Below are 12,507 nucleotides of genomic sequence, written 5' to 3'. Positions count from 1 at the left end.
GGATTCTTTGTGTATTGACTTATTGCCTGTTTAACCGATTCTGATTCTTTGCTGCCTGTACCGACCGATTTGCCTGCTTTGACCATTCTTCTGATAAACCCTCTTGTACTGCGAACTTGGTGTTGTTTTGTCTCCTCCTTGGTCCACACTACAACAGAGCCTTCGGGCCCTGACAGTATAATTGGGCCATGGACCCTTCTGAGGAGCCTCAAGTTCCTACTGATGTCGGCAGAGCTGTTCGTGGATTGGCTTCTCGCATGCAGAACTACGAAGCCCAACAAACCCACTTCGGCCAGGCACTAGAAGCAATCCTGGAGAAATTGTCTGCCTTGTCTCCTGTGGTTCCAGTTCCTCTGCCTGTCCCTGCTACTCCGCTCCAGGTTTCCGAGCCTCGCATCCCTGCACCTCCTCTGTACAGCGGTGATCCGGAATCATGCCGTGGTTTCATCAACCAGTGTGATATCCAATTCACCCTGCTTCCAGGTCAGTTTGTCTCGGAGCGAGCAAAGGTGGGCTATATCATCACCCGCCTGCAAGGGAAAGCTCTGGAGTGGGCTTCTCCTCTCTGGGAGAAGGAGGATCCGGTTATTGACGATGCCAAGGCCTTCATCCATGACCTTCGCACGGTGTTCGATGCTCCTGGTCGGGCTACCTCTGCCTCGGCCCGTTTATTTCAGCTGCAGCAAGGGACTCGTTCTGTTCTGGAATACGCCATCGAATTCCGCACTCTTGTGGCTGAAACTTCTTGGAATAATGACGGTTACCATGCTGCCTTCTACAACGGCCTGGCAATGCGCATCAAGAATGATCTTGTATCACGGGAAATTCCTTCTCGCTGGGAAGATCTTGTTGCGTTGGCTGTGAAAGTTGACACCAGACAAAGGGAGTTCCAAGTCGAACTTGACAGGGAACGCGCTAGGAAGGTTTCCAGGTTCCAACCCACCCTGGCTCCACGCTTCCAAAGACCCTTACTCCCCAGTCCGGCTTCCAACCTTCTTCCTCCGCCTCCTGCGGCATCTGCTACTTCTTCTTTACCTCCTGAAGAACCAATGCAGATTGGACGGGCACGTCTTTCCGAACAGGAGAAGCTCCGGAGAAGGGCCGCTGGGTTATGTCTCTACTGTGGGGGAAAAGCCCACTTCGCCCATGAATGCCAAGTGAAGCCGGGAAACTCCAGAACCTAGGTAAGATTGGGGAGACTTACCTGGGTGGAATTTTTCATTCTCCCCATTCCTCTGCTCAACGTTTTCTCCTTCCTATACAAATCCAGTTCGGCTCCAAGAAGATCCTTTCTCGAGCCTTCCTCGATTCTGGCGCTGCGGGCAACTTCATGGATCGAGCCTTTGCCAGTAAACATGCTATTCCGCTCCAACCCTTGGCAACCCCTCTTCGAGTCCTGGCGATCGATGATCGTCCTCTTTCCTCTGCCATCATCTCACAGTCTACTCAGGAACTTTCGTTCAAGGTGGGCACTATGCATTTGGAAAGACTGTCTTTTCTTCTTATCGATTGCCCTTCCACTCCTGTTGTCCTGGGATTGCCATGGCTGTATGTTCATAATCCAGTCACTGACTGGTCCACCACACAAGTGTCCCGTTGGAGCTCATTTTGTCTACATAATTGTTTGCCTGCTGCTCCTGTTGTTAAAGTTTCTTCAGTATCTTCAAATTCTTCTCTTCCTCCTGTGTATCAAGCCTTTTCCGATGTCTTTGATAAGAAATCCGCTGAGATTCTCCCACCTCATCGTCCCTATGATTGTCCTATTGAACTCTTACCCGGCTCAATGCCCCCCCGAGGCCGCACTTACCCGCTTTCTCCCTCCGAAACTTCTGCTATGAAGTCATATATCCAGGAGAATCTTCAAAGAGGTTTCATTCGTCCTTCTACCTCCCCTGCTGGAGCAGGGTTCTTCTTTGTCGAAAAGAAAGACGGTAGTTTGCGGCCCTGCATTGACTACAAGGGGTTAAATAAGATCACCATAAAGAACAGATATCCCCTTCCTCTCATCTCCGAACTTTTTGATCGGCTTAAGGGTGCTAGTTTCTTTACTAAGCTGAATCTACGTGGGGCCTACAATCTCATTCGGATCCGTGAGGGAGATGAATGGAAGACCGCTTTCAATACTCGCGATGGACATTACGAGTACCTCGTCATGCCATTTGGTCTCTGCAACGCTCCTGCGGTCTTCCAAGAATTAGTCAATGACATTTTTCGTGATCTTTTGGGACAGTGTGTGGTCGTGTATTTAGACGACATTCTTATTTTTTCTAAGAATCTTCTGGATCATCGTTGCCAAGTGCGTGAAGTTCTTTCCAGGTTGAGGAAAAACAATCTCTTCGCCAAATTGGAGAAATGCATCTTCGAAGCTTCTTCCATTCCTTTTCTTGGCTACATCATTTCTCCACAAGGCTTCAAGATGGATCCCGCCAAAGTCTCTGCAATCTTGGATTGGCCCCTTCCTACCAGCGTCAAGGCAGTTCAGAGGTTTATTGGCTTCGCCAATTATTATAGACAGTTTATCAAAGACTTTTCTTCCAAAATCTTTCCAATTCTTGCCTTGATCCGTAAAGGGAGTAAACCTCAACACTGGTCCCCTCTAGCTCTCAAAGCCTTCAAGACCCTCAAAGAAGCCTTTTCTTCTGCTCCAATTCTTAGACACCCTGAACCTCTACTACCCTTCTTCATGGAAGTTGATGCCTCTGATGTTGGAGCTGGAGCAGTTCTGTCTCAAAGATCTTCTTCTGATGGTAAACTTCATCCTTGTGCTTTTTTCTCAAAAAAATTTTCTTCCCCAGAGCAAAATTATGATGTTGGGAATCGCGAGTTACTTGCCGTTAAGTTGGCCCTGGAAGAATGGAGACATTTACTTGAAGGTTCTTCAGTTCCTGTGACCATCTTTACTGACCACAAAAATCTTGAATTTATTCAATCCCTCAAGCGCCTCAATCCCCGGCAAGCCAGGTGGGCACTTTTCTTTTCTCGCTTTAATTTTATTATCACCTTTCGTCCTGGCTCCAGAAACAGGAAGGCTGATGCTCTGTCCAGAAGCTTTGTTCCTGAAGATTCCTGCCTTGAAGATCCTGAACCCATTGTGCCTTCCACCAAGATTATTGCCGCCTTGTTTCCCTCCTGTGCCTCTCAGTTACTTTCTGCTCAGTCTTCGGCTCCTGTAGAGACTCCTCTTGGTGTTGCTTTTGTTCATGCGGAATTCCGTCATGCCATTTTATCCCAATCTCACAGTTCCAAACAGGCTGGTCATCTCGGGATTAAGAAGACAACCGAGCTCTTGTCTCGTTTGCTTTGGTGGCCGACCCTAAGGAAAGATGTTAAAGACTTTGTCTCTTCTTGTTCCATTTGTGCTGTTTCCAAGTCCGGACATTCCCCCCCAAGGGTTTACTCTTGCCGCTTCCCATTCCATCTCGACCTTGGACTCACCTGGCAATGGACTTCATTGTTGATCTCCCTGTTTCTTCTGGCCACACTGTCATCTGGGTGGTAATCGACAGATTCAGCAAAATGGCTCACTTCTCGCCGCTTCGGAAACTGCCCCCGCCCCTGAACTCTCTGAACTTTTTATTAAACACATTTTTCGTCTTCATGGTTTTCCTGCCGAGATTGTGTCCGACCGGGGTTCCCAGTTTGTTTCCAAGTTCTGGAGATCTCTTTGCAAGGCTCTTAACATTTCTCTTCAATTTTCTTCTGCCTACCACCCACAGTCTAATGGAGCCGCAGAACGGGTCAATCAGGCCTTGGAACAGTTTCTTCGTTGTCATGTGTCCCTGTGCCAGGATGATTGGTCGGATCTTCTTCCCTGGGCTGAGTTTGCTCACAACAACGCTCTGCATTCTTCTTCCCAGAAGTCTCCTTTCTTCTGTGTGTATGGTCTGAATCCCTTGGCTTTTTCCCAGGATCTTCTTCTTACCAACGTTCCTGCGGCCAATGACCAAGCTGCTCACATGTTGGCTATTTGGCATGCTACTGCGGCAAACTTGGAGAAAAGTTCCCTGGTGCAGAAGAGGTTTGCCGATAAAAGAAGGATTTCTTCCCCTCCCTATGTTCCTGGTGATAAAGTTTTTCTTTCCACACGCAACATTTGTCTCAAGATTCCTACACCCAAGCTTGGTCCTAAATTCATCGGTCCTTTCCCTATCATCGAAATCATCAACCCTATGGCTGTTCGTCTTCAACTTCCTCCTGAGCTGCGGATACCCAATGTTTTTCATGTTTCCCTGCTTAAACCTGCTGTGTCTTGCCCCTCTTCTTCTTCCTCTCCAGTTCCTGTCTTGGTCGACGATCATAAGGAATTCGAAGTCAAGAGAATCTTGGACTCTCGTATTTCTAGGGGCATTCTTCAATACCTTATCGAATGGAAGGGGTTCGGTCCAGAAGAGTGTTCCTGGGTAAGAAGCTCTGACGTTCATGCTCCTGTCTTGGTCCGTAAGTTCCACAGACTTTTTCCTTCTTCCCCTAGCCTCGGTGGTCCTGAGGCCCCCCCTAAGGAGGGGGGTACTGTAATGGAAATGGAGGAACTTACCCCACGGGATATCCAAGATGGCGACCTCCTGCTCCACCATGCGGTTCTTCCTGGTCGCAGTGGGACTGCGTCAGAAACATGTCGCCCCAGGATTGGTCGCCGGCGACGGAATGGACGCCGGCGACGGAATGGACGCCGGCGTCAGAATGTGCGTCGGCGTCAGAATGTGCGTCGGCGTCAGAATGTGCGTCGGCGTCAGGACACCAACGTGAGGACGCCGGCGTCGGCGTCATGACGTCAGCGCGTCAAGTTTTGGCGCCAAACCATGGACTATTTAAAGCTACTTGCCCATACTGTCATTGCCCAATTATAGGTCTATCTTGTATAGTTCCTGGGTGTGATTTCCTGCTATTTGGATTCTTTGTGTATTGACTTATTGCCTGTTTAACCGATTCTGATTCTTTGCTGCCTCTACCGACCGATTTGCCTGCTTTGACCATTCTTCTGATAAACCCTCTTGTACTGCGAACTTGGTGTTGTTTTGTCTCCTCCTTGGTCCACACTACAACAGAGCCTTCGGGCCCTGACAATTATATCATTTCAGCTTTAAGTAACTAAATGTTCAAAGATACTTATTTTGGGTATCCTGTGGACATTTCTGTGCAGAAAAATTGCTATCCACATATATTTAAAAAAAAAAAAAGCCTTTATGCAAAATATAAAGATATTTTTTCCCCCAAACAATGCAGTAGTCAACACCTTTATTTTGCTACTGCTAGAATGAGAATAATAAATAAATTCAAACCACGGGAGTATAAACTCTGATCTACTAAAAAGATCTACAGTGATGTAAGAGACAAAATACACACAGAACCGTATTGATTAAAGTATCATTTGTAATAGAGCAGGAGACGGACTTTCTATTTATGCTTCAAAGAATGCAAGATATGTTGCAAAACACTTAATTAAAAAATGTTTTTATTAACGCTCTAGGTTGGAAAATGTAATGTTATTTACTTTTAACACTCACAGGGCTACAATTTTACCATTGTGGGAAACCCCAAGTCACATAACTCACTACCAGTGCTTCTAAATATCATCAGCAATGCTCTTTTGAAGGTCCTAAAGGTCTCAGAACACATCCGTGTGTGGAACCACCCAATACCTTTGGTGGGTATCGTCATTATCCTACACATTGTAGTCCTGGGTGGTGCCTCTTTTTTGAGTCTGAACATATTTACATCCTTCAATTCAAAATCGGGAGTCCATATAGTTATTCAGCCAGGCCCAAGGGACTCGCCCCAGTTCAAAAAGGCAATCAACTGCAGAAAAGTTTATATCAAAAAACGATATAAGTCCCAAGGCCTCTTCAAGTAAAAAATATTAATTTATTGTTATTCACATTAAAACAGTAGCTAGTACATACTACCCCACATACCCCACCTTACGCGTTTCGCACCCTCCGGCGCTTAGTCATAGGTGTATCTGTCAGTAAGGGGTCGAGTACAGAATTTAAACCCAAGTGATCCCGCCCCTTTTTTGTTTAAAACCAATCAAGGGTCACAAGCAGTTATCCCTGCTTCGTATTTGTTAACCCATAATGCTTTATACAGGGTGTATGTACCATTTCAGTTATATAATAGTTTAAAGTTATACATTGTATTCAAATTATTCACTAACCACACAGTCCATAAAGTTAGTTATTGCACAACATTGTATTTTAGCAGTAAATAAACGTTTACACACCAATTCGTTAATCTCTAACCTTGCACAAATTCCATTATTACCAGAATTATATCGAATGTATACACTGTCATCATTGTCGCTGCATTCCATTATTAGTATTATATAATAAGTATATTCCTTTATCTTTATAAACATTCAGGTGTAACACGTCACGTCAAATTCATAGTTAAGTCCCAATGGCAACCGCGTTCCTAAATGAAAAATCCAATAAACTTCTCTCTTTTCTAGTAATTTCTGATGATCCCCTCCCCTTATTCCTAATCTCACCCTCTCTATTCCCTGTATGGAGAATTGATTTACATCCCCTCCGCTACATGTCGCAAAGTGCTTGGTGACATTACTTTTCTCCATCATTTTGGGGTTCTTAATTTGACTCAAATGGTCCCTCGCTCTCTCCTTCAGTTTTCTACCAGTACACCCGACATATTGCTTGCAGCACTTCAAGCAAGTGATCAAATAGATCACAAACGCAGTGTTACAATTAATGTATCCTTTAATTACAAATTCTTTTCCTGTTACTGTGGACTTAAACTTCTTAGACACTTTCATATGTGTACAGGTAACACATCTGCGACTACCACATTTGTAATTACCCCCAGACGTAAGTGGTCCCATATCCTGTTTCTTAGATTCCATTTTAAACAAACTGGGTGATAACATGTCCTTTAGGGTGGGAGCTCTTTTAGGGATAATGTTGATTCCCGGGCTCAACACCTCAAAGAAGTGTTCATCGCCATAGAGGATAGGCAGAAATCTCTTTATGATTTTAGATATCTCAAAAAATTGTTTACTATATCCAGTTGTAAGTGCCACCTTTTCTGACCAAACCTGGCTTTTCTCTTTAATACCAGTCCCTTTGAGTAGGTCCCCCTATTACTACTTCTTGCTCTCTGTAGGGCTTTTTGTACAATTTTCTGCTTATATCCTCTTTCTAAAAACCTCCTCTGCATATCCCGTGCCTGCCACCCAAATTCTCCATCCGTTTAGCAGTTCCTTCGGAGTCTTAGGAACTGGCCAACGGGTATACCTTCTATCAATCTTTTAGGGTGGCATGATGAAGCATGCAGAAGAGTGTTTCCACTGCATGGTTTACGGAATATGCTTGTCGTTATTGCCTCACCCTCTGTTCGCAGTGTCACATCCAAAAATTCTATTTTATTTGAACTGAACTCACTAGTGAATCTTTTCAGCTCATTTCTATTAATGTCCCTCACGAATTCGTCAAATTTTTCTTGGGAGCCTTGCCATATACATAATAAATCGTCAATATAGCGCAGGTACAGTCTTAGGTGCCTCCTTTGTTCCAAGGTGATGTATGTCTCCTCCCACCACCCCATATACAAATTTGCATATGATGGGGCGAATTTGGCACCCATGGCCGTACCCCGCCTTTGCAGAAAAAAACAGGCATCAAATACAAAATAATTGTGTTCCAAGAGGAACTTGACGGCACTCAAGAGAAATTGTATCATCTTCTCTGAGTAATCACTGTATTTGATCAAATGATACTGGATTGCATTTATGCCCTCAGTATGAGGGATTGAGGAGTATAGGGAAACTACATCGAGCGTACCCCATGCACAATTCTCTGCCCATCCAGTGTCATTTAATCGCTGTAATACATGCGTGGTATCCCTAGTATAACTGTCCAGGCGTCCTACCAAGGGCTGTAAATGTGCATCAATCCATTCGGAGAGATGCTCATTTAGGGAGCCAATTCCAGAGATAATTGGCCTACCCACAGGAGGTCTCTCTTTTTTATGAACCTTGGGTAGGTGATAGAAGGTGGGGATAGTAATCGACCGCGGAATTAAATAATCTCGCAATACCACATCTATCACCCCAACTTCTACCCCCCTTTCGATCAAACTCTCTAATTCCAACTGGAACCTTTTCGTAGGGTCCCCTTTTAGTCTCACGTATGCTTCTTTGTCACTAAGCTGTCTAAGGGCTTCTGCTCTATACGTCATGGAATCTTGTACAACCACCATGCCGCCCTTATCTGCATTTTTGATTGTTATGCTTTGATCTTTTTTTAAAACATTCAATGCTTGTTTCTCTTTCTCACTCAAATTAGTTAACCTACCTCCCTGTCTCCTAACCCTAGTGTCCAGTTCCCATAGGCTCTCCTCAACTTTTTTCTGAAATTGTTCTATCAGAGGGCCCCTCAACTGTATTGGGTAAAAATCACTTTTGTTTTTAAATCTCACATTGATATCTCTCCCCTGTTCAGGGTTCCTTCCCTCTATTCCTGATTCCTTGTTCAACTGTGCTATCTGCAAAAAGTGTTTTTTAAGTACAACCCTACGTACAAAATTATTTACATCCACAATTGTGTCAAAAATAGTGAAATTCCTATCTGGTGAAAAAGAAAGTCCCTTGCCCAATACTTGTACTTGAAGTGGTGTCAGGTCCTTTGAAGACAAGTTCATTACTTTCTCGGATTTTTCTTTCGTAAGACATATCGGTTCTTGTCCTCCTGTTCCCTGGTGGGTTCCTCTGGTTGTTGTTTCCACAGCTCCCTGTTTGCATTTTTCTGTGTCCACTGGCCAGTGCCCGTATGACCTTTCTTCAAAAAATGATGTTGTTCTCCCACAAATACATCCCTCGCTTTCTCACTTCTGTTACTCTGTGAAGAGATAGGGGAAGAGCCAGCAAGGGAACCATCCAGAGAATCCCTATCTACACTAGAAAAACTCACTTTTTTGGAGTACTTGTATTTTTAAGAATCGAACGTTGACTATTGTGTTCTCTCCTATTTTCTTGTCTATTACTTGCCCAACTGTAGACTTGATCCTTCATATAGTCAAGACTGTCCCTGTTGAATTTTTTCTTTTTGTTTTCCATAATATCACTCTCCAACTGCTTTATATTCTTTTTGATAGATTCATACAATATATCAAAACGTGCCTGAGTTCTGTACTGTTCTATATCTTTTTCAATCATCTTTAACTCCCCTTTCACATCCAAATGTATTTTAGTTTTGTACTCAATCATTAATTCCATTAGTCTTAATGAGCAGTCTGACAAAATTTTATTCCAACTGCCAAAAAGATCTCATCTCTTTCCATAAAAGAAGGGAATTTTTTTATACGTAAACCCCGTGGTATCATCTGAGAGGTGACATATTTTTCAAGCGATGCTATTTCCCACCATATATACAATTCTTTAGTTAACTTGTGTTCAAATTCACGAAATACTCTTGATACATTTGAATGATTATTCAAATGTATCAAGAGTATTTAGTGAAGTATCAACATCCGTATTGAAAACAGAGTTGGCCTTCAATATGCGTGCATCCGTGTTCCATAATTCACTCATAGTGCTCAATATGTGCAAACCAAAATAATAAAAAAAAATTTAAAAAAATTCTTTTTTTCTCTTTTTTATTATCTTTTTTTTTTTTTTATTTTTTTTTATATTGTGTAATTGTTAATTATGTATTATAAATTATCTCCTAGGCAAGTCAGAGAGTGATATACCAGAGACCCCTTTCTTGGTAAAATAGATAAGGTTGTATCCAGTAGAGCAACAATACAATTAGAGACAACCACTTTAGCCTATGATCCCCAGAGATTTATAAAGGGGCTACTTATACATGTACTACATAGTCCCCATAGTCCAAAGTTATTAAATAGTTATAACCAAAAATGATGGAGAAAAGTAATGTCACCAAGCACTTTGCGACATGTAGCGGAGGGGATGTAAATCAATTCTCCATACAGGGAATAGAGAGGGTGAGATTAGGAATAAGGGGAGGGGATCATCAGAAATTACTAGAAAAGAGAGAAGTTTATTGGATTTTTCATTTAGGAACGCGGTTGCCATTGGGACTTAACTATGAATTTGACGTGACGTGTTACACCTGAATGTTTATAAAGATAAAGAAATATACTTATTATATAATACTAATAATGGAATGCAGCGACAATGATGACAGTGTATACATTCGATATAATTCTGGTAATAATGGAATTTGTGCAAGGTTAGAGATTAACGAATTGGTGTGTAAACGTTTATTTACTGCTAAAATACAATGTTGTGCAATAACTAACTTTATGGACTGTGTGGTTAGTGAATAATTTGAATACAATGTATAACTTTAAACTATTATATAACTGAAATGGTACATACACCCTGTATAAAGCATTATGGGTTAACAAATACGAAGTAGGGATAACTGCTTGTGACCCTTGATTGGTTTTAAACAAAAAAGGGGCGGGATCACTTTGTTTTAAATTCTGTACTCGACCCCTTACTGACAGATACACCTATGACTAAGCGCCGGAGGGTGCGAAACGCGTAAGGTGGGGTATGTGGGGTAGTATGTTCTAGCTACTGTTTTAATGTGAATAACAATAAATTAATATTTTTTACTTGAAGAGGCCTTGGGACTTATATCGTTTTTGATATAAACTTTTCTGCATATTTACATCCTACAGACTTGTGATGTGCAGGCCAGCCCAAAGCCCACAGGACCCCCCGGGTTCGGGCCGACTTATGCACAAAGTCTGGCACACTTCCGCCTCTGTGCACCTCAATTTATATAATCGCACAAGCCTCAACCCTTTCTTGACATCATAGCAGGAGGGGCTCGGGTATATAAAGTGGGGGAACGCGCTGGGGTTAGGGTTGAGGGTGGAGGAGCAACGGGTTAGGGTTGGGTGCTTGTGATGGGCAAATTTATTTGGCAGGTGCGAATTTGCTGTGAAAAAAATTTCTTCCTACTGACATACAGGAAGAAATGTAGCTCTAAAGCTTGAGTTACCTATAAATAGTTTGTAGTCATGTTTGTATCAAATTATCTATAGGCATTGAAGGGTATAGCAACTAGGGATGTAGCGAACGTCGGAAAACATGTTCGCGAACGTCCGGACAAAAATGCGAACGGTTTGCGAACGTTGCGAACCCCATAGACTTCAATGGGAAGGCGAATTTTAAAAGCTAGAAAAGACATTTCTGGCCAGAAAAATGATTTTAAAGTTGTTTAAAGGGTGCAACGACCTGGACAGTGGCATGCCAGAGGGGGATCAAGGGCAAATATGTTTCTAAAAAATCCATTGTTGACACAGCGCTGCGTTTTGTGCTGTAAAGGGCAGAAATCACACTACGTCACTCAGGTGGTGTTTCTGGAGACGGTATTATTATTGATATTTAGACAGAATGTGAAAAAGCTCACACAGCTAGGTGGCAGTGGTTTGAAGAACACACTGGGCAAATAATGCCTGCAAGGTCAACGTATACACTACAGCAGTGGATACGGAATATATTATTGCTGCTTGGAAAACGTCACTCAGGTGGTGTTTCTGGAGACGGTATTATTATTGATATTTAGACAGAATGTGAAAAAGCTCACACAGCTAGGTGGCAGTGGTTTGAAGAACAGATGCAGATGAGAAATCAGCAGCAGGACAGACAGCTGCCCACAGCAGCTACATACAGAGCACTGCAGTAGAAGGTAGATTACTAGCCAGCAAAGCTACCTAACCTAAAATGTCCCTCAAATCCCTGCAGAGTTCTGTCCCTACAATACAGAGCAGTATCAAGTAGATTACTAGCCAGCAAAGTTACTATCAACTGTCCCTCAAATCACTAACAGCTCTCTCCCTACACTAGCTCTTCCAAGCACACACAGGCAGAATGAAAAAACTCTGCAGGGCTTCAGTTTATATATGGAAGGGGAGTGGTCCAGGGGGTGTGGGGGTGGTCCAGGAGGGAGAGCTTCCTGATTGGCTGCCATGTATCTGCTGGTCTGGGGGAGAAATGGCAAAAAAAAGCGCCAGCTAAGGCGAACCCAAATTGGCGAACGTTGCGTTACGTTCGCGAACATTCGGCGGACGCGAACGGTCGATGTTCGCGTGAACAAGTTCGCCGGCGAACAGTCCGCGACATCCCTAATGGCAACATCATTTGGAGAGCTGGGCTTAATGCAGGTAACCGCAGTCTCTGGTGTTCTTCCCCTTTTTTCTGACCCGAAAACCTGTTTCTCCTCGGGTAGAAGTTCCTTTATCAATGTTCCGTGTGAGTCAGCGCTAATAAAAGCTTAGAGAATAAGATGTAGCAAGAAGACAATCTAAGTGTAGTGTCCTTTATAGGTTATTGCAACTTAGCTATTACCATAAGGTGTGCATTTAGCTTCATATGGATCACCTTAGAAATGCTTATAGATGGGTACTCACAAGCGTTTAACTTAAATGTGTGCTTATCCACGTTTAGTCGCATCTCCGACTTCATCAGGACATACAAAAGCATATGCATACATAATATAAAACTAAAAATATGGAGCA

The 12,507-nt window shown here is 43.1% G+C and overlaps 1 protein-coding gene across 1 annotated transcript in view; it reads left to right on the top strand.

The window, feature by feature from the left end:
• Positions 1–12,507, top strand: part of LOC108701784 (ATP-binding cassette sub-family A member 10-like) — a 49,997-nt gene that overhangs the window by 28,454 nt on the left and 9,036 nt on the right. Inside the window, exon 17 of the mRNA XM_041576261.1 lies at positions 5,507–5,737. Coding sequence (XP_041432195.1) covers positions 5,507–5,737 — 231 coding nt within the window. The remainder of the gene's footprint in view (positions 1–5,506; positions 5,738–12,507) is intronic.

Source organism: Xenopus laevis, chromosome 9_10L (genome assembly GCF_017654675.1).
Source record: "Xenopus laevis strain J_2021 chromosome 9_10L, Xenopus_laevis_v10.1, whole genome shotgun sequence".
Taxonomy (NCBI): domain Eukaryota; kingdom Metazoa; phylum Chordata; class Amphibia; order Anura; family Pipidae; genus Xenopus; species Xenopus laevis.
This window is presented reverse-complemented; position numbering and strand designations above follow the sequence as displayed.